Source organism: Coptis chinensis, chromosome 6 (assembly GCF_015680905.1).
Source record: "Coptis chinensis isolate HL-2020 chromosome 6, ASM1568090v1, whole genome shotgun sequence".
Lineage (NCBI taxonomy): Eukaryota > Viridiplantae > Streptophyta > Magnoliopsida > Ranunculales > Ranunculaceae > Coptis > Coptis chinensis.
In genome coordinates, this window is record NC_141461.1 from 74,685,657 (window position 1) to 74,707,867 (window position 22,211).

General features: G+C 36.3%; 1 protein-coding gene and 1 long non-coding RNA gene across 9 annotated transcripts; one reads left to right on the plus strand and one right to left on the minus strand.

Moving 5' to 3' along the window:
- Nucleotides 1–3,931: 3,931 nt before the first annotated feature.
- On the plus strand, nt 3,932–9,081 carry LOC147494439 (ribose-phosphate pyrophosphokinase 1-like). Of its 8 annotated transcripts, none has more exons than XM_086568823.1 (8): nt 3,932–4,224; nt 4,310–4,358; nt 4,604–4,691; nt 6,077–6,246; nt 6,655–6,724; nt 7,361–7,442; nt 8,173–8,372; nt 8,857–9,081. In XM_086568823.1, exons 4-7 carry the CDS (start codon nt 6,112–6,114, stop codon nt 8,294–8,296), a joined length of 411 nt encoding a protein of 136 aa, XP_086424949.1. In that variant the 5' UTR covers nt 3,932–4,224; nt 4,310–4,358; nt 4,604–4,691; nt 6,077–6,111; the 3' UTR covers nt 8,297–8,372; nt 8,857–9,081. The 8 variants fall into 8 exon arrangements, with proteins under 8 accessions (XP_086424949.1, XP_086424950.1, XP_086424953.1 ...); XM_086568827.1 differs by having other exon boundaries at nt 3,964–4,224; nt 8,181–8,372; XM_086568821.1 differs by having other exon boundaries at nt 3,969–4,224; nt 8,164–8,372.
- Nucleotides 9,082–20,911: 11,830 nt separating this feature from the next.
- On the minus strand, nt 20,912–21,875 carry LOC147494440 (uncharacterized). The gene is made up of 3 exons (XR_015199683.1): nt 21,621–21,875; nt 21,368–21,428; nt 20,912–21,171 (listed from the first exon to the last, which is right to left on the minus strand). It is a non-coding gene; the product is annotated as an uncharacterized LOC147494440 (long non-coding RNA).
- Between the last annotated feature and the right edge of the window lie 336 nt (nt 21,876–22,211).

Consider the following 22,211-nt stretch of genomic DNA (forward strand, 5'->3'; position numbering starts at 1 on the left):
TCATTTACCAGTAGGAATGTTTGCTCGTGTTGCAGAAGACATTTATACTCAGTTCTGAAATAGAGTTTTGTGGATTACGGTTCCGGCGCTTGCAACCACACACTTCGAAAAACTTTTGAGATCATAAAATAGAAGATGGCCCGGCTACCAAAATGGTGTACCCTCTACAGAAACAAGATTGAGTACGCCAAATGAAACATCTAGTCTATGTAGATCGGATCCTGAAGAAGAGTTTGTTCAACATTTGGGGAGCATAATTTGTGGTAATGTTTGAGGCGTTGTCCATTTACTTGAAATTCGCTGTTATCTTATGGATTAAGCAAAGAGATTGCCCCATAATGGGTCACAACTGACACAATGAAAGGACCAGACCATCGTGCTTTCAATTTACCAGGAAAAATGTGTAATCTAGAGTTGTACAGTAACACTTTTTGGCCAATTTTGAAATCCTTATGCAAAATGTGCTTGTTGTGCACTATTTTCATATTAGCTTTGTAGGATTTCGAGAGATCATAAGCATCACTCCGAATCTCTTCAAGCTCATTTAATTGCAGTTTTCGCTTCCCGCCTGCCGTGTTGATATTGTAATTGAGGCTTTTGATGGCCCAAAGGGCACAATGCTCAAGTTCAATTGGTAGATGACAAGGTGTTCCAAAAATAATGCGGTAAGGAGACATCCCTATAAGTGTTTTAAATGCTGTTCGGTATCCCCACAAGACATCCGATAAGTGGAGAGACCAGTCTTTTCTTGATGGATTGACAGTTTTCTCCTGAATAGACTTTATCTCTCTGTTGGAGACTTCCACTTGGCCACTCGTTTGTGGGTGATATGGAGTAGCAACTTTGTGAGTAACTCCATATTTCTTCATTAAAACCCAAAAATTTATTATAAAAATGTGTACCCCGATCACTGATGATAGCTTTGGGGACACCAAAACGAGAGAAAATGTTTTCTTTTACAAATTTCACAACAGTCTTATGGTCATTTGAGCGACATGCGAGTGCTTCAATCCATTTGGACACATAGTCTGCAACGACTAGAATGTAGAGAAAACCTTGAGAAATAGGGAAGGGTCTCATAAAATCAATGCCCCAAACATCTAAAATTTCCACAATCAAGATAGGATTTAGGGGCATCATATTGCGTTTGGTAATTCGACCTAGGTGCTGACAACGAATGAAAGCTATGCAATGTTCGTGTGCATCGCAAAAAAGGGTAGGCCAGTAAAAACTACATTGTAATACCTTGGTCGCAGTTTTCTTCCCACTAAAATGACCGCCGCAAGATTGTTTATGGCAAAAAGATAATACATCGGTGTGCTCCCAGTCGGGAATGCTGCAACGAATGAGTTGGTCGGAACAATACTTAAAGAGGTAGGGGTCATCCCAAAAATAATATTTTACAGTGGATAAGAACTTTTTACGATCAGGACATGACCAAGAGGAAGAAATTTCCTCAGTAACTAGGTAGTTAATGATATCCGCGTACCATGGAGAGGAGAAAATGGAGTATAAATATTAGATGCAGGAAAAGAATCACGGATGGCTTCGAGAATCACTATCAATGTCACCAACCAAATTTTGATAAATGGTCGGCCACGACATTTTCGGTTCCTTTTGTGTTTGATTTCCAAGGTGAATTCTTGCAAGAGAAGGATCCAGCGAAACAATCGCTGTTTCACATCTTTTTTCGCGAGTAAGTACCGTAGTGCGGCATTGTCAGTATATACGATGGTGGATGGTCCAACTAGGTAAGGGCGAAACTTATTCAAAGCATAGACAACAACTAGGAACTCTTTCTCAATTGTTGTGTAATTACGTTGAGCGTTATTAAGAGTTTTACTAGCGTAGAAAATGACAATAGGTTTGTCATCACGTCGTTGGCCTAGTACAGCACCAATGTCAAAGTCGCTAGCATCGCACATCAGTTCGAATGGTTGAGACCAATCAGGGGGTTGAATGATAGGAGCGGTAGTCAGAGCGGTTTTTAGAGTATCAAAAGCTTGTTTGCAATTGAAATTGAAGTCGAATACCGTATCCTTAAGCAGGAGATTAGTTAAGGGTCGAGCAACTTTAGAAAAATCTTGAATGAATCGTCTGTAAAACCCAGCGTAGCCTAAAAAGGCACGGATATCACGAACTGTACGTAGGAAAGGTAGCGAAGCAATTTTAACAATTTTAGCTTTATCAACCTCTATCTCGTCTTTCGAAATAGTATGACCTAGAACATGTCCTTTGGTAACCATGAAATGACACTTCTCCCAATTAAGTACCAGATTTTTCTCTTCGCAACGCGTTAACACTTTAGAAAGGTTGGATAGGCAGTCGTCAAAGGAATTTCCATAAATGAAAAAGTCGTCCATGAAGACTTCCATATAACGCTCCACCATATCACTGAAAATATGAAGCATGCAATGTTGGAAGGTGCCTGGGGCATTGCAAAGACCAAAAGGCATTCGTCTGTATGCAAAGGTTCCAAAGGGACATGTGAAAGTTGTCTTTTCTTGATAGGCGGGATCGATGACAATTTGGAAGTAGCCGGAATAGCCATCAAGAAAACAGTAGTAAGCATGACTGGCTAAATGTTCTAGCATTTGGTCAATGAATGGGAGAGGGAAGTGATCTTTATGTGTTCTGGCATTAAGTTTGCGATAGTTAATACAAATTCTCCATTTTAATGGAATGCGAGTGAAATTGCATTCACTATTTTCATTTTATACAACTTGAATGACAGACTTTTTGGGAACAACATGGACAGGACTAACCCAGTCACTATCAAAGATAGGGTATATGATACCTGCATCAAGTAAACGTAAAACTTTCTCCCTCACCACCTCTTTCATGGCGGGGTTAAGGCGACATTGCGGTTCTCGCAATGTCTTTGAGCCGTCATCCAGATGTATACGATGCATGCATACACTAGGGTCTATTCCTTTGATATGATCTAAGGACCATCCGATAGCGGGCGGTGTTCATGAATGACACGAATCAAACGTGCTTCTTCGTCGGTAGTCAAGTGAGAAGAAATTATTATAAGGTGAATACCATTGGGATCAAGATGTATGTACTTCAAATAAGAGGGTAGATGTTTTAAATCTAGAGTTGGAGGAGTGGGGATCAAGGATTCGTGAGGGGCTGTCTCGTTAATGGAAAAGAGCGAGTCTGGTTCTTCTGAATCTGATGGCAACGCAGCAGTAGGGTCAAATAGTGGTACTGACTCTAATAATGCGTGGGCATTCTTAATGTACGAGTCATCGTCAAACTCAAGATTATCAAAAGAAAGAAATTGGTGTACCTCGTATGGGGGAAAAGAGTTTGTGAAATAATCGTATGCCAGACTATCAACCAAGCTAATCTCACCCTCCATTATAGGATCGGGAAATTGTTTCATTAATTTGAACACGTTAACTTCGACAGAAAGGTTCCCAAAAGACAATGTCATTGAACCGTCTCGACAATTTATGAGAGCGTTAGCAGTTGCAAGAAATGGATGTCCCAAAATGATAGTAATGGAGTCACAGGCTACTTCGGTATCTAGAATGACAAAATCAACTGGGTAGTAAAAATCTTGGACCTTAACTATGATGTTTTCTACTTAATGGAGCGATCCGCGAGTTGCAGAGTCATATTGGTAGGTTTTAATTCATGAAGACCTAACTGCTTAAATAAGTAGTAGGGAAGTAGGTTAACACTGGCGCCTAGGTCTAAAAGTGCGGTAGCGGTATACTTGTTGCCCACACTACACCATAACACTGATTTTGCAACATATAGTAAAATTGATTGCTAACACTTATTCATCCGTTACAAAGTTTATCACACTTTTGTTCCGTTGGAAATGCTACCAACCGTTACATATTCTCAAGACAAATACTTGATTTTTTTTCGTAACAATTACTTGATATTAAGTAACGGATAATTAAGTGTTACCTATGCAGAAAAATAAAATAAAAAATGAAAACAATTGAAAGTGGGTGAAAATGTTTTCATTTTCACGTTTAGCTCTCACAGACTCACACCCTTTCAGTAACAAAAAGGCGGCGAGATAAGTGAAGAGAAAACCACTGCCGTCGCCGGCATTGTTCTTCCTTTTCTCTTTCTTTTTCTTCATTTTCCCTTCTTCCTATTTTGTAACAGCAAAATAGAAAACATAAAGGGACAAAAAATAAAAAGCCCAGGAGCTCATCTCTTCGTTCCGAAATACCTCCACCGCGTTCTTCAATTCAGGTATCAAATTTCAAGTTAAATTTGTTTGAAGTTAGGAATCTAAGCTTTGAAGCCTTCAAATAATTTTGTGTTCTTGTTTGTTTAGTTTCAAGTCGGGATTGAATCAAAGTTTGAAGCTTTAAATATCTTCTCAGGTAACTCTCGATCTCTCTAAAAATGCAAACTTTAATTGGTGTTATTGTGTTGGGGAATTTTGTAGTATGTTTAGTGTTGTTTCTTAGCATTGTACTGTCATTGAGAAATTGTAGATACTCATATGTGTCATGCCTTGCTTCTTACCTTAATTTTCTGGAAAACATCTCCTGATAAGGTAATTAAGTTGTTGAATAGTTATTTGAAATTATTTGCTAATGTGGGGGTTATGTTTTGTGCGTATTAGATGGTGTTATTAGACAAGTTTTGCTACTCCGGCTCAATGGAATCTTGTTTCTGATAAGAAAATGATGCATGAGGAGCAGCCTCTTCAGGTTTATGTCTCTACTATATTTTCTAGTGCAATGTCAAGTGCTTTTATGTACCCATCTCTCAACTTGTGTGTGTTCCTGACCAGGTCGCAAGATGCACGAGGAAAATTAACCCGAATACTAAAGACGCCAAATATGTTATGAATGTTAAGAAAATTGGAAACATAATTTATGTTTAATTATTAATCGTGTGCATGTTTGAAGGAATTTTTGGGAAAAGAAGGGAATATTTCTTTGGTATTGTTCTGTTTGTTGTCGGGCTTGGTGACAAAGTCTCTCCGACTGATATCGAAGAGGGCATGCGTGTTGTTCTAGTTTTTTCAGATGAAGAGACATACACACTATTGAGTTGAAGGACACAATTTTAATCCAACAAGTGTTACACATTGCTAGAATTATTGAAGTTATTATATATTGGATAATTTTCTGCATGTTCTACTCGAAAACAATAGGCTTACAATTGATAGGAAGTTTAAGCAAACACTTACACTAGTATGTTTTCAGAAACTTAGTTATTTGCCATGTGTGAAATAGTGTAAAATAGTTTTGCCTTGGTGTGTTTTTATTTTGGCAAGCTTCTCTTGCAAAGTATTGATATGAAATTAATTGATTGGAATGTTTCTACGGTTAGTTGCTGAATGTTGAATGCTCACTTGCTTTGGTATTTTTTTCAAATCTTTATTTAAGTTTGTTTAATTTTATTTATATAATTTCCATGAATTTGAGTGACCCTCACCTTGCTCAATAGTCACTTGTTTCATAGAGGTGTGTCTCATTTTTAGTATTGTTTTTTAGTAACCAGCACTGATATTGAGAATCAATCTTCCATTACACCTGAGTAGATTTTTGAAGTAACTTGGACAGTTTTAAGCTATGGTAGCAAATCGGATTTACTTTGTTGGTAGCTTTTGTTTTATGTCGCATCCGATTTGCATTAGAAGGAAGGAAAAAGAGTTGGGGGTGTTGAGATTGTTAGATAAATCTAATTGGACTTTGTATTTCCCACTAAACTTAGGTCAACCAAATTTGTTAAACGAATGAATCAAAATCTTATAAGGAGTAACTAGTTGTGAACAAAAGTAGTTAGGTGGAACTTGATAAATGCCTTGAGCTTTGCGTAGGCACATAAAGGATTAAAAGATAAAATTATTTGAGGACTTGGAGATTTAGTTTTGAGTTTTGACCATATCTTAAATCTATGAATGATAAAGCAAGATTGTCACTAGTCTAGAAAATTGTCCACTTGTACTTGGTACAGTAAAAAATCACTGAGTGTTGCTGTTTTAGGTTTTTGTTTTATTTGTCTCGGCTGTTGATGTTTACTTCTCTTCTTGAGATTTGTTTTTGGTGGCCAGTGCTGAAATTGTGTTTGTTATATGCTCTTGTAGCCTGTGATTCTTGACTACCTAGCTAGCAAGACTATATGCTCCCCGATGATTTGGTGGTGGTCTCACCAGATGTTGGCGGGGTTGCTAGAGCATGTGCTTTTGCTAAGAAGTTATCAGATGCACCTTTGGCTATTGTGGATAAAAGACACCATGCACACAATGTAGCTGAGGTAGATTATTTTTATTTTTATTCTATTTTTTTTTTTTTTTTTGGATTGGTTAAATGTAATAGGATTCATTTATCACGTACTTTCTCATTTTCTACAAATGTATAATTACATTCTCTTGAGAAGTAGTTTTTAATTTTTTGGGCCTGTTCAGTATGCTTTAGTGATGGAGACTATCGATTGCACAATATTGTATACATGCTATGAGTAAGCTAGTGGTCCGATTGATTTAAGTGCATGTTTTTTGAAGCAGTTACTGCTTTACCCTGATCGTTGTTATATTCGTTTTGAGATGGTGTCTATGAACATTTTGATGTTTCTTGAACATTTTCTTAGATTCTTTCACTTTATCTTATTTTCTTGTATTGCGAGATATTCTCTTCATCTTCAGATCTGTTTCTTACCTTGCAGGTGATGAATCTGATTGGCGATGTTAAAGGGAAAGTAGCGGTCATGGTGGATGACATGATTGACACTGCTGGTGAGTTAGTCTTCACAAAAGTCCATTGTTGATACCATATTTACTTTTTGTGTGTATATCCAATTGACTAAATCAGCACCAGAGGGAATCCATCAGCTATAATTTGGCCAGCCTAACTACATGTCTCTACCTAGTCTGAGAATACCCCACTTTCACTATCGGAGTGTAGACTATTGTCAACCACTCTCAGGCCCGTACTCTAAGAACAACTCCCCTCCCTCCAGTTGCAACCACTGGAAACCACTTCTACCAAAATCGGAAGCAACTGTTTCAACTTTTGATGTTACAAAATATTTTCTTTCAATTTTGGCTTCTCCATCGTCTATTCATGTTTCAAAGTCTTCCAAAGAGTAAACGCTTTGATTTTTTTTGTCATAAAATAAACCAAAAGTATAAGAAATTGAAGATAGTTGTGGTTTTGGGATTCAGGTTGCACCATAATCTGAGTTCGGATTAGCTGAGGAAGTTTCATCCAAATATGGATATAGGTAGATCCAACACGGGTTCAACCCACTCATTGTCTAGTGTATACATTAGGGAGTCATTGATTGATAATGCTCTCTATTGTTATCTTTAAAATACTTACCTGTTGTGTTGTTTCTTAATAAAAATGTTATATTTTTTTTGCTTCTTCAGGGACTATTGCAAAAGGTGTAGAGCTCTTGCATAAAGAGGGAGCTAGGGAAGTTTATGCTTGCAGTACACATGCTGTTTTTAGGTACCATCATCTGACCGAGTATATTTTCATTAGGTGCATTCGGATATGTTTTGTTTTCACTTTTTCTTAAAATCTTTGCTTGATTTTCTTGTTATTTTTATTTCTTTGGGGATTACCATTCTTGGGGATTGGGAAGCTACTTTGCTTGCTTTCATGTGCTGTCCTAGAAAACTTTTCTGTAATTTTCATTTGAAATTCCTAGTTGTTTTCATGCGGATGATAATGGCAACAACTACTAGAGTAAGAATTTTTTTAGATCTAGTGAGATTCTCAGAATATTACTTAACCAGAAAAAAAAACATCAGATTCAGAAAAAATAATAATATCAGATTTGGAAAGGAGTCTCTAAGCATGTTCAGATGTTAAGTATCAAAATGTAATTATTCTCTTTACATTAGATGGAACTACAAACAGTATTAAGTGGCAAGCTCGAGAAACAGTATGTTATGACTTATGACAAAGACACACCCAATGAGAACAAACAACTTTATTTGGCTAAAGTCCAATCGGGAGACATACACAGGTTCTCCTTCATTTGTCAAGTTCTCCTTTTAAGATAAGGAACCGTAGAAGCTATACGCCTATACTCTTCATAAGAATCAACTTTTTTATTTATAAGGATCATCTCCTTATAAGGATGATCTCCTTTTTGTGTGTACATCATGTAAGTTCTTTGTATTTTACAATTCTTTATTTAATCCTTTCTTATTAATTCACCTAGTGATGTTAGCTTTGTAGTGCATCCTAGACCATTAGGTCTTAAAAAAGATTTGGGTGTATATGGTTATGGACTTATGGGAGTATTGCGTCGAAAGAGAGAATCAGTGAATGGAAGAAACAGAAGAATAAGCTAGAAGATGTTAATTATCAAGGAGGGGATGGTGGCGGTAGCTCTCATAGCGATGAACTTGACGATCTAGATCTTCCAAAGTAAGTGTTATGCTCTCTTGGATGTCTCTACTTTATGGCTAATTGGATTATAAATTGGGTATTGTTTCATCTTGTTTATTGATTTGTTAAAGATGCTAACAGTGGAAAATATGTCGACTTTTAAGAGTTTATAGAATTCCAAGTGTATGCATGGATCCAAAATAAACAAATTTCTATGTTGAATATATTCATACAATGGCTACATAGTTAAATATCTTTTATGGTAAATTGTGGCTTCATTTCATTTCTAACGGTTCGAATCAAGAGTTTGTCACCTGATCTAATATAGTACTTGGTTCGTTCATTGCCTATGTGAAATTGTTCTTATTTGTTTACAAAAGACTTATTTTACTAGTTATTATATTCTTGGTTGTTCTACAATATATTTATTGTTGAATCTAACTTACACAAATTTTACTTACTACTATGTATCGATTCTCTCTATTTTCTTAATTTCTTTTTGGTGTCACTGGTCTGGTTGCAGGTGTCGATGACTTTTATGGTTGCTAGAGGAAGGACAATGTGAGAGATCAAAATGTTTCGTTTCAGAGTTATTAGGACATATTCTATCTATGTATTTTGTTTACAAAAGACTTAATGAGTTTACTATTTGTTATTATATTTTTGGTTATTATCTCACTGTTGAATAAAATGTAATCAAAGTTAAGACTGCAACTTATGAATGAATTATCGAGTATGTTTGGTTTAAGTGTTTTCTTTCTCGTTATAGTACCCAAGTGTATGTTTAAGTTTTTAGTGGGATGGATAGGTTATGTATAATATGTGGGATATATGTATGCTAGAAGCAAGTGGCAGGAATGATTAGGGCAAGAATATTTAAATATATTTTTTTCAAATGTTTTCAAATTTAGCAACGGTGGGGTATCCGTTACTAATGGAAGAATAAGTAACGGTTACATATCCGTTACCAATGAAATTGCTAACACTTTTATTTGTTGGAAATGAATTAAGAATAAAATTAATAACCGTTACTAATAATTTACTAACGGTTGATAAGTGTTGCTGAAATTAAGTTTAGTAACATTTGCTAACTGTTGGTAAATTTACTAACACTTTATAACCGTTACTAATATCTGTTACTAATATTTGTCACGTTTTTGTGTCGACGGAAAATAACCGTTACTAATATTTTTTGTAACGGATGTATATCCATTACAAATAGACTGTTATGGTGTAGTGCCAACGTGCATGGTACAGTTGGTCGACCTGGGTCTTTGTATTTAACCACACCATTGGTTGTAGTAATCGAGGGAAATTGCTCAGTGAGGAATGCTTGTTGAGGAACATTCGTATGTCGTTTGGTGGTGCACATGTCCTTTAAAAACTTGGCATGCTTGGGCAAATGCTTAAACGTATCTAGAAAAGGTAGGTTTATGGTCAAATTTTTGAAGGTTTCATGGATCTCATCGAAGTGTTCGTCAGGTTTGTTCTTTGCCAAATGGGCAGGGAATGGAGCTTTTGGGCGGAATCACACATATGGATTAGTGGCGTCTTTTCCTAGGGACGTGGGTGTAGATTTGGAAGGAATAACTCCGTCTGCTATAGGTTGCGAGATAGGAGTTGGAAGGACGTCAGTCGTGGCTTTCGTCGATTCGACGTCTGGCATACGTATGTGATTATCTATGGTTCGGCCATAATGAAGAGTGGTGATTGCATTTACCTCACCCTAGCTGGGATTACTAGATCCTGGTGTATTGTTGAGTTCAAAGGCAGTGTTTGTGGGCTTAGGGTTTGGAACTGCTTGGCTAGGAAACACGCCCTTTTAACCTTTATCTTGTGCTAACAGCTGAAAAGACTGTTGGATAGATGCTAGGATTTGATTCTGTTGATTCATGTAAGTCAGAAAAGTTTCAGCTGTTTTATTGGTAGTGGATTGTACCAGTGGAGCAGTAGGAACAAGTTCACGGTTATTGTTTACGGGTTGATTTTGGTAGCCATATCCTTGATTAGCGGGAACAAGGCTGCGGCTGTTTTGGTTCCCTATATTTGCGTTGTTGGGAAATTGACTTTGCTCTTGTTGGAATTGCAGAGGATTTCCTTGACGGTAGGAATTATAGTTCGCGGGTGGTCGTATAGGAGCGTTGTTGACACCCGAAGGAGCTTGTTGTTGGGTAGTAGGGCCCCAAGCCAAATTCGGATGTTGTCGCCAAGGTGCATTAGGAATGTTGAAAGCACAAGCCTCTTCAGATAGTTGGGGAGGGCACTCGTATACCAAAGGACAATAAGAATCGGCGTGCTCAGGACTTAAGCAAAGAGGACATGGGGAAGCGTTGGCAGCCATGACTTCTTTGGGTTTTTTGATCATTTACTTGAACCAAAAGAGCATCGACCTTTATGTTTATGAACTCGAATAGAGTTTTTAATTCCGGATCGGGTTTGACCTCGAACATAGACGTAACTTTGGTAGGAGTGTCTTTAGAAGATCTGGAAGAATCAGTGTTACCCCAATGGGTGCTTCGTGAAGCCTCGCTCTCAAGAAAAAGTGTATGCTTCAAGAATGGCGCCTTTGTCCATGAAACAACCACCGCTCATGATATCTAATGTTTCCTTTTGATGGTCGAGAGACCATTAAAGGAATGAACGGACTAATCTGGCCGTCGAGTTGATGATGGGGACATTCGAAAAGCAGATTAGTAAATCTACTCCATGCTTCTGAAAAGGATTCCCGTGGGTCTTTGGTGAAAGAATTGAATCTTCAAGCATTTTTGTAGTTTTCTTCTGAGTATAAAACTTTATCATGAATGCTTGCGAGTTTGGCCCATGTGTTAATGGATTGGCGGCTCTTCTGAGAAGCCAAACCGAAGTTTTATCGCCTAAGGTGAAGGGAAATAACCTAAGCAAGAATTGTTCGTTTAGTAACGGTCGGATGGCGGAAAGTGGTGACTACTTGTTGCATTCGGACGAAGGTGATTGTATGGTTTTCATGGTCTAGACCATGGTAAAATGTAACAAACCGAAAGTGTTTGGCGGAATCACGAAAAATCTCCTGCAATCTCATCAAGTTTAATGCGAGAAGCGTGTCTTTCTTGTAAGGCGCAAGATAGAAATCTGAAAGGGGGTTTCTCGACCGGGATTTTTCTTGGGCCATAATTAAGGAGATAATGGCAACGGAGATACTTGACAAGGTTGGTTTACGGAGGAAAAACTATGTCTAGGAGATAACTTAAACAGTTGTTTATTGTATTTCCGACAACAATATGTAAGTTATAATTCCTTATTAGTACCAGACCGTAGTCTCATACAAACACAAGTTTTAATTCAAGGCTCATAAGGAACAAATTATGACATGAGGATTTAGAACTAAGGAAGGAGGGAGGTGAAACACGTCTTCCTGAGCTGTTGCTAACTCGAGCAGGTAAGCTAGGATAACGTGTGAATATTCTAGCAGCCAGGTCACCTGGGAGAATTGAGGGGGGTTGTTCGTGCTAGCACGCTCCTTAATTAGGCAACCTCAATCTTTCAAGTTTCCTAGTCACTGATGGAATAGGAAGATGATTTATGATGGTGTATTATGCGGGGTATTAATTGTTAAGATGATTATGATAAAATTTTTTAATTATTAGGATTATTTATTTATTTATTTATTTTGTTATTTATTTATTTATTTATTTATTTTATTTATTTATTTTGTTATTTATTTAGTTTACGTAATTAATGTATTATGGAGACGTGATTACGGAACATGCAATTAAAAAAGATAGATGCTAAAATAGAAACTAAACATACAATTAACACATGCTAGTTTTACACAGGAAATATACACATGCAATTCTATATTACTTATATGTGAATAGAAATATGTCCTACACATGCAATAATCAATAGCTACCGATACGTGCAACTATATGTGAGCTAGGGGAATGTCGAGAATGAACTCATGCAAATGAATACCGCGTACGTAAATTGATGTAACATACACATACAAAAATATTCTAAGCAAGTGGCTTGAAATTATGCATACATCCAAATATATTCGAATCATATTAATCGTATTAACATGAAGATGTAATGACGAACCACATTTACATGCAGAGTTCTAATACTAACACACAAATATGCGAGGTAAAACGGGTTATAGCAAACAACCAAATAATATCCTCGACAAAGTTTGAGGAGTTTAAGAATTCAAAACCTGGCGTCCCGCGATTCCTCGTATAACGATCGAATTAACTCTCGAGCTCGTGAACTTACTGGATGGTGGATAAACAAGACTAGAGAGTCCAAAATAGTATTGAGAAAGAAAGTGGCCTGTACCTGAAAACCGGAGTGTTGATCTCCAGGTTAGTCTCGCGCGCTACTAATTTAGTTTCGTCCGAGACTCTTTTATCAGTTCAGTACTTCAACTTCCTACAGAATACTTAGACTGTGCTAATAAACATAAACAAGATATGGTTCATAGATATATGTTAGTATAAAAAGAAAAATTGGGGCAAACAGGTACGTAATACGTTAGTATCGTAAAAGAAATGGAAATAAAAAAAATGAGGAGGTAGGGGAGGGGGTTTTGTTTGATGTATTCCCGTTATTACGTTTAAATGTCCAGAGTCCTTCGGCGTGCAGCGGTGCCATTTGATAAAATGTTAATTTCTCACTTTTTGGTTTTATACTTAAGTCCGAGGTCCATAATCCGAAGTCCGAAGACCAAAGTCCAAAGTCCAAAGTCCGTATAGTCGTTCGTTTAATCAAGTTACCTTACTCACGTGGGTTTAGTAGGATAGGTCGAGTAAGGGATCGTCCAAACCTTAGGGATCGGCAAGGTTTACAACTAGATTTACAACTTTTGGTGAGTAGGATTTTAAGTTATTTAGTTGGTTTAAGTAAATTAACGATAATGCAAGTAACGTAAATTAATAACGATGATTTGGCATAAATGAACAAAGATAGAGAAATAGGGAGAAGGTTAATCGTACTCATGCAAGAATCATTTTCAACAGTTTATACTACCACATTACTACAGCTCTAATCCGTCTCGAGTTCATAGACAAACCCGAGACGACGTCGAGTATTGATCCCTAGCGAAATACACGCATCTCTGAGCGCATCTTACTAGCATAAGGAGTTAAACTAATATTTCATCTCTGGAATATCATTTCAGCTCCTGGTTCGATTCTACATCAGTTGGACAAATTGGAGAGCTGTCTGACACCATAGAGTCGCGCGTGAGATATTTTGGTTCTCTCGCGAGACTGTTCTGGAGCATCAACACTCCAAATTTGTACAGTCTCAATCATTTTGGGACTGGATGTATAATCTACACCTAATTCATAAGTAGTGATTCTAGAACATTATTTAAAGTGTCAATTCGGATTCTCACATGAGCAGCATAACCCTCCTCCTGAGGGGTGGGGGGATTAGCTCATGGTCATTGGAGGAATAATTAAACTTGCTATATATAATAAATAAGTAAATGCAGAACAAGAATTAAACTTGAAAAAAAATGACTTTTATTAAGAAGAAAGACTTACAGTACTGAAGCTGCTAAGCTACTGGAAGGAGAAATTGATGGAATGAAACTGCATAATGGAAAGCTAAACTATCTGCTAAAACTAAACTAACTAATAAGCAACAGCTAAAGCATAAAGGCTGAAGCAAAATTTTGAAGACCCCACTCACATATATATAGGCTGGTCTCCCTCGTGAAGCCTTTTAATCTATTTCGTCCTTTTGTTAAATTAAATCCTTCAAAACTTTGAAATACAAAGTTTTGTCTTGACATGATTTAAATTGGTTTTTGTCTTTTTCTTGTTTGTATTCCTTCCAAAGTTTTGTTTATGAAACAAAACTTTCAATTAATGTTTTGTCCTTTTGCCCAATTCAATTCAAACTTTGAATTGGTACGTGTCTTTTCCTTTTGCAAGGTGGCCACAAAATTGTGACCATCACTTGCTACCTGCCTATACTGACTCGTCATGCCTCTTGGGCCCGCAGAGTGGGTTCACGTGGTGTGTCGATTAAAGGCCAATTTTGGCATTTTACAACTTTCTTTGTCTTTGCTCTGGCGTTTCACTAGCGAAAGTCGGCCCGTGTTTGAAAAGATGTGAGCTTGAAAGTTTGCTACTTCTTTACATATGGACCCGCTTCGCCTTTGGTTTTGTTCCTTTGGAAAAGTTCGGCTCTAGTCAGGCTTTGTTGGGCTTCACTGGGGCTGAGTGGGAAGACTTCAAATATTCCAGTATTCCCGTACTTTGATGCATGTTTTATTATCATATTCACGTTAACTGCGGAAACCTACAAAAGTACAAAAATATAATTATTACATGATTATTAAACACATAATTGACCAAAATGCTATGTCTCTCGGGGTTTAATATTACAGTTTTGGGTACTTATCATTTAGATAAGGAAATGAAAGGAAAGCTAAGCAATATATTGTCTCCAAATCACAATTGTACGTTTGCAAACACTGTGTGGAGTACACTAATACGGAGAATGGGTTTTGTTCGAATAATGGATAGCACATGGCAGGGAGAAATTCAGTGGATTGAAATGGTGACACGAGGTAAAGGATGGGAAAAAGATGGAAATAGACTTGTGTGGAATGCATACATGTATATGATTTGAAGACACAAAATGATCGCATTTTTAGAACAAGAATGCGGATGCACACCAGGTGATTGATGAAGTGTGGAGAGATCCTAGAACGAGAGTAATGGGAATGAATATCACTATGGAGACAGGACCTGAGGCACAGAACTTTATGGAGAAGTGGAATATACAGATTGGGTCAAAACAGAGAAAATAGGTGAAAGTAGACAAAGGAGTTTATATCCTTAACACTGATGGCACGTTGAAAGGTACAGAAGGAGGATGGGCAGTAGCGCTTCGGGATGATCAAGGAAAAGTAATAGCGGCAAGTCATGGCAGCTCAGATAAGTAAAACATAGCACTGATAGAATTACAAGCATTAGAGAGAGGATTGGGGATGGCAGTGAGAAAGGGTATTAAAAAAATCGAGGTACAAATTCAACAAATGTCATCTCATTTTTTAACAAGACCAGCAAGTATCCATGGGTAGCAGAAAAGATGATACGAATGATCCAAACACTCAAGGGACAACTAGAACACTTCAAGATAACTCATGTCTACAGGAAAACTAATAGATTAGCAGACGCTTTAGCAAACAATATTCCTGCTGTTAGTTATATAGATTTAGTTCCAAGCTCATTTTATGAGGATGTAAAGAAAATTATCTATGAAGATGCTAGTGGTAAACAATATGTACGGATGTAACAAGTTTTTCCTATTTATGAAAAGGAGTAGCTGACCTCTCTAAAAACCTCGCTTACCAACCAATATATATATATATATATATATATTGTCTCCAAAGTGACCATTCTATAGCTTTCCATTGTTTCCTGTATATATTAAAGTAAATATAATACATCCGGTCCACATTATCAAACCTCTAGGGTTATCTTATGTTTTTAATAATAAATAAATAATAAAGATGTACCGGTAAGGAGGGGCGTGGTGATTAAGCTAGGAATTTTAGCAAACGAGATCAAAACAAAAAAAACAAAAAAAAATTAGAGTGAAATATTTGAAGGAAGGGTGCTTTGGGTATTGTACTGTGGAGATAGTCTTGGAAGAAGGAGAGAGAGGATCTTTGAGTATTGATGGATTTGATTTACAATCGTTCTCTGAATGCTTTCTACTGATTCAACTTTGCTGTATCCATTTTATTTTCTTTGAGTGGAAGAAAGTGGTTTTGGAGGGTTTGATGGTTTTTCTTTTTGTTTTCTTGTGTTATAAGCTGAAACGGACCAAGGTCACTATTTTCTAGTAGGTTTGTTTACCCTATTTTGTTAATTAACCAATAAAAGCCCGACTTCAGATTTGGGCCCATGTAGCTACAAACTTTAGCCCTACATTGAGTATGGCATGAACCGCATGAGTATATTGGGTTTGACCCAAGTTGTGGGGCGGAGGGGATTAAGGGGATGGAACTTTGTGCCTGGTGCTTGCTGACTCTTGCTTATCCATGTGTTCTTAGAGGTTGATAGGCTCAGCCATGTTGGTTAGTGGTGTAATAGCTTTGAGATCGTGATCTGCATGTGATAGTGGGCAATCATGCTTGGGTGGGTTGGAAATTGTATTCCCAGTTTGCAGCTAAGCACACTGATCCCTCAAATAAACATTCATTCTTTTGAAAGAGAGTGTTCGCTCAAGTTTTTCAAAAAGAAGCTCGGTATTAGAACTTATTCAATATATTTATGTTTATAGAGTTGTTCCGATACTTCTCTCAATATTTTTGAAGCATGGGGTAGAGTATCTTGGTCCTTTTAGACACTAGAGCACCAATTGTCTTATTGCAGATCGGAACAACTGAAATTGAATTCTCAACGAGTTGAGTTTGAGAACCGAGCTAGCTAAAGTGATTCAACCAATTCTTCCCAAAAATCTAGCTTAAGACACTTGAATTCAGAGAAACAATTATAGACACGAAATTCACTCGCTCACTCTTCTAAGTGTCACACTTCAAATTTCGACAAAATCAGATAACAATATTTGTTCCCGACTTTTCGATTTTTGAGGTGTGAAACACTCCCAACTTCCAAAAACTCATCATTGTTTTGTTTATTACAACAATTAAACCAGTAAAATTTTGACACTAAACCACTCCTCTTTATTACAAAATTCACAAATATGATCAAACAACTCCTCAATTATAATAATAAGTAAAATACAATTTTTTATCTCAACTCTATTACACCATAAAGTGAAAACCAATCAACAATATTTCTTGAAAGGCTAATGCAAGCCACCTGTAGCAATAAACCTTCTCCAACACTAATTATGTCAAGACTTATTGACTATGTTTATTTATGAACACACCTGATAAGAAAACATGCAAATCGGGTCAACATTATAAACAATGCTGGTACAAGTAGTCCTATAATATAAATCAAATTTATACATACATATATATAATCAATAATGCATATATTTCCTCCACCGATGTTCCTTAACTTCCAACTAATAATACAAAATCCATATGTGCAATAATTAGGCAGGTAGTTCCTCTATTGAGACACCTTAGCTTCCAATCTAATAATATTAAGACATTTAGTTCCTCTACCGAGACAACTTAGCTTCTAATTAAATCCATATCATATAAAAAAAACAAAAACAAATATTAAAGTTACTATACATACAAACCTTTGACTAACCTTTGACCTCGTTGACCATTAAGTAAGAAACTTTGTATGTGAGAAGTGATGGTGTGAAACTTTAGATGGGCGAAAACCTAATACTGAATTAAGGGTGGGCCAAAGTCTAATTACCCTATTATCACATGGGCCAAATACTATAAAAACCCAACTTAAAAACTTTCTTTTCTAATCAATATATAATATGATGATCCATAGTAATTAAACGATAGAGAATCGAATTACTATTATAATAAGTTAAAGTGTTTCATTATTATCGCTTATTATTGTAGCAGTCATTATATTATATATAGTTGAGAGTTCAGAAGGGATTTCCCAAAATCACGAAAGAGAAAAGAAAAGTAGAATACTACTACAGTGAGTAGTGGAGCAACTTAATAATATTAAACCTTCATCGATCGTTGGACATTGCAAGCATAAACCACTATAGATTAAGATAATGACAACGTACACTGAAACCCTAAATTTGCCTCGCTCTTCTTCTTCTAGCATGCGAGAGAGAGAGAGAGAGAGACCCTTTACCTTGATCGATACTATACGTTGCGTCCTAATATTAGGGTTTAAGTGAAATTCACCTTTGATATGGGCTGCCCCTCAAGAAAGAAAAAAAGGTTATTTAGGGTTTGGTTCTTGCAATAATATATCATATTAGAATTTAACCCATGGAAAAATAATTTCAGAAAAATCTGAAAGGTTGAGTATAAGGCCTGTTTGTTAAATTTTAACTAATGGAAAGGAAATGAAATAAATATATAGAGTGGTCCACTTTGGAAAGGAAAGGAATGGAAACTGTTTCAAAATGGTGGGTGCGTTTGTTTACTTGCTTAGCTAAGGAAATGAAAGGAAAACTAAGCAATATTGTCTCCAAAGTGACCATTTTATAGCTTTCCACTGTTTCCTGCATATATTAAAGTAAATATAATACATCCGCGGGGTCCAAAATATTAAACCTCTAGGGTTATCTTATTTTTTTTTATAATAAATAAATAATAAATATGTACCGGGTAAGGAGGACGTGGTGATTCGCCAGGAATTTTAGCATCGAGACTGTAAACAAAAAAAAAATAGTGTGAAATATTTGAAGGAATGGTGTTTTGGGTATTGTACCTGTAGAGATAGTCTTGGAAGAAGGAGAGAGAAGGATCTTTGAATATTGATGGATTTAATTTACATTATTCTACGAATGCTTTCAGCTGATTCAATTAACTTCGCTGTGTCCATTTTATTTTCTTTGTTGGAGTGGAAGAAAGAGGTTTTCAACCTTGAGGGGTAGCACAACTGGTCCGGTCTTGGGTTTGCTCTCCAATGGTCACTAGTTTGATTCCCCTCAAGGCCACTGGCGAGGCAGTACCCGGTCGAATTTCCAACCAGGGCCCCGCGATTAGTCGAGGTGTGTGTAAGCTGGCCCGGACACTCGGTTAGCAAAAAAAAAAAAAAAGAATGAGGTTTTGCAAGGTTTGACAGTTTTTCTTTTTGTTTTCTTGCGCTATAAGCTGAAACGGACCAAAGTCACTGTTTTCTAGTAGCTTCGTTTATCTTGTTTTGTTAATTAACCCTTAAAAGACCGACTTCATATTTGGGCCCATGTAGCTACAGACTTTAGCCCCACATTGAGTATCAAGTCATAAAAATGGCATGATTAACGAGAACTTCTGACCCAAGTTGGGGGCATTAAGATGGATGGGACTTTGTGCCGGGTGCTTGCTGACTCTTGTTTATCCCTGTGTTCTCAGAGGTCGAGAGGCTCAGCCATGTTGGTTAGTGGTGTAACAGCTTTGAGATCGTATCTGCTTGTGATAGTGGGCACTGCGGTGTGGGTAGTTGGAAATTGTATTCCCAGTTTGCAGCTAAGCGCACTGATCCCTCAAATAAACATTCATTCTTTTGAAAGAGAGTGTTCGCTGTTTTTCAGTAAGAAGCTCAGTATTAGAACTTATTCAATATATTTCTGTTTATAGAGTTGTTCCAATACTTCACTCAATATTCTTGAAGCATGGGGTAGAGTATCTTGGTCCTTTTAGACAATAGAGCACCAATTGTCTTATTGCATAACGGAACAACTGAAATTGAATTCTCAATGAGTTGAGTTTGAGAACTGAGCTAGCTAAAGTGATTCAACCAATTCTTCCCAAAAATCTAGCTTAAGACACTTGAATTCAGAGACACAATTATAGACATGAAGTTCACTCGCTCACCTTTCTAAGCATCACACCACGAATTTCGAAAGGGGTCTGCCAATAACACAATTCAATAGACATAAGAGTTTTACAGTAAAATAAACCAGACTGGCTCTACGAGTTCACTTGCTTTTAAGCATTGTCACCAAGTACGGTACGGGTTTAAAACTGTGTATTTGAAAAAAACTTAGTTCGTGTTTGAAACGGAACGTCTCGGAAAAAAAACGGAAAAAAGCGTAAAAAAACGTGGGGCATAAAAAACGGGTTTAAAATGGTAAAACGGGTTTAAAACGTATAATACGTACAAGAAACGGTAAAAACCGATGATAAAGAATATAATAGATAAAGAATTTAATTTTTTTTATAAGAGTGGAAAAAAGAATTGACACATAAAATAAAAATAAAAATAATACAAATGAAAGAAAATTCAAATACATAAAAGTATCAAATTATCATTACTCATCCAAATACTAGAAGTTTTAGATTCAAGCAAAAACACGACTCTAAATAAGATACTACTAATTACCAACCATAATGGCATAATCAAGTTCTACAAATAAGTTAATAACTTTAAAATTTATAATTAATTATTAATAGTCCAAAACAAAATAAAAAACCTGTCTCAATAAGTCAATCTAATGCCCACTCTTCAAAAAGGTAAACTCCAAAACCCTTTTTTTTTCTTCTTGTTTTTCTTTTTTAGATTAAAAAAAAAAAAAAGTTTTAAAAAAAAAGTTTTAAGGAGATTTTCAAAATCTCGGGTTTTAAACGTTTTTTAAGTTGAAAACGCGTTTAAAACGTTTAAAACGGGGGTTTTTTTTGAAAAACCCTGGTTTTAAATTGAAACCAGACGCCTTGCCAATATCTCAGGTTTTAAACGCGTTTTTTTCCGAACTTGATGACAATGCTTTTAAGTAAACAATATCTCTTTTTCACCCCGCGAGCATACACACACATAACTATCTACTAAGAAAATTAGCAGCGAGAGGGGCCAAAATTATAATTATATGGCTTGCAAAAAGTTTTCTTTGAGGGGAAACTTAACATGATCAACACACAACATTATAACTCCAATCCAAACAACAGAGCATGATCATGTCTTACAAAGATATAACTGAAATATGGACATCATTGAAAGAGGGTCAACGTTGTGAGCAGAAACATCAAGCAGAATTAGTGGCTAGTTTACTGAAAGAGTTGCTAAAAACACCATGTTGTATTGATATAATTCATATAAATGCAAAACATAAGAGCGCACTGAGACAACAAATTCGAAATTGTAGGCTGGCTACAAATCCTACCTAAAAGGCTAAAACCACTCCTAGTAACAAGACCTGGTACGAATTTAAAGAATGTAAACACTCTCTAAAAAGACATTAACGATACCCAGGACAAAAGCAAGGCAGATGCTCCTGCCCACGCTTACAGGTCCTGCGGAATAACAAACGACATATTAAAATTCTTAACCATGAGTATGATTCAAAATAGTTCTTTCCCAACACCAAAAATACTTGAAAACCAAATAAGTTGTATAGGCAGGGAAAAAAAATAAAAAAATCGAAATAATTTTTTTTCTTCTAATAAACATGAAAAAAATAATAATCACTTTGTTAAATTGAGTTAGTACCCTGGAGATGGTGGAGTTATCCCAGAGGTAGGTGGAGTCATCCTAGGGGTAGCCCCAGGTTCTGAAGCAAGACACAAAACATAGAGAGAGTAAGAATTAGTAAAATTATAAAAGACCGATTAAAATTCTTAATCGAATATGATTGAAAATGGTTCTTTTCCAACACCAAAAATACTTGAAAACCACATAAGTTGTATAGCATGGGCGAAAATAAAAATGAAATAATTACGAGTTTGTTAAATTGAGTTAGTACTTAGAGGTGGTGGAGTCATCCCAGAGGTAGGTGGAGTCATCCCAGGGGTAGGAGTCGGTGCTGAAGCGAGCCACAAAATATGGAGTGAGTTTTTGGGTGAAACTTTACTTTTGTGAATGTTGCTATTTTAGATCCTTAGCGAAGTTATGTAAAATAATGGTATTTGATGTGTCATGTTTAATTGATTGATCTGTAGGGGTTTGAATACCTTCATTGGATTTGGTCGTGCTCATTGTTGAAGAAGATGATGACATCATCCTTTTTAATTGTTGGGCTTTATAATAAGTAATTGTTAAAGCCCAAAATGTTATTGTTTTTGGGCATTAAGAGTTATCAATCCAGCCCATTATAGTAGGTGTATTATTTTTGTCAACATCACGTCCTAATATTATGCCAGGTGGAAAATACAAAAAAATGAAATTGAAGAAAAAACGGATACATCGGCACTTCACTGACGACGTTACATATTTATGCAATTAAGCCGTACTAAAATTATAAAAGACAAATTAAAATTTTTAAACATGAATTGATTGAAAATAGTTTTTCCCACACCAACAATACTTAAAAACCACATAAGTTGTATAGAAAGAG

Bases quoted from the DNA above. Each gene is read 5' to 3' on its own strand.
- LOC147494439 (XM_086568821.1), top strand. From the start codon at position 6,112: ATGCTCCCCGATGATTTGGTGGTGGTCTCACCAGATGTTGGCGGGGTT. The intron at 6,247-6,654 runs GTAGATTATTTT...CTTACCTTGCAG, and splicing joins ATGCACACAATGTAGCTGAG to GTGATGAATCTGATTGGCGA. The intron at 6,725-7,360 runs GTGAGTTAGTCT...TTGCTTCTTCAG, and splicing joins TGACATGATTGACACTGCTG to GGACTATTGCAAAAGGTGTA.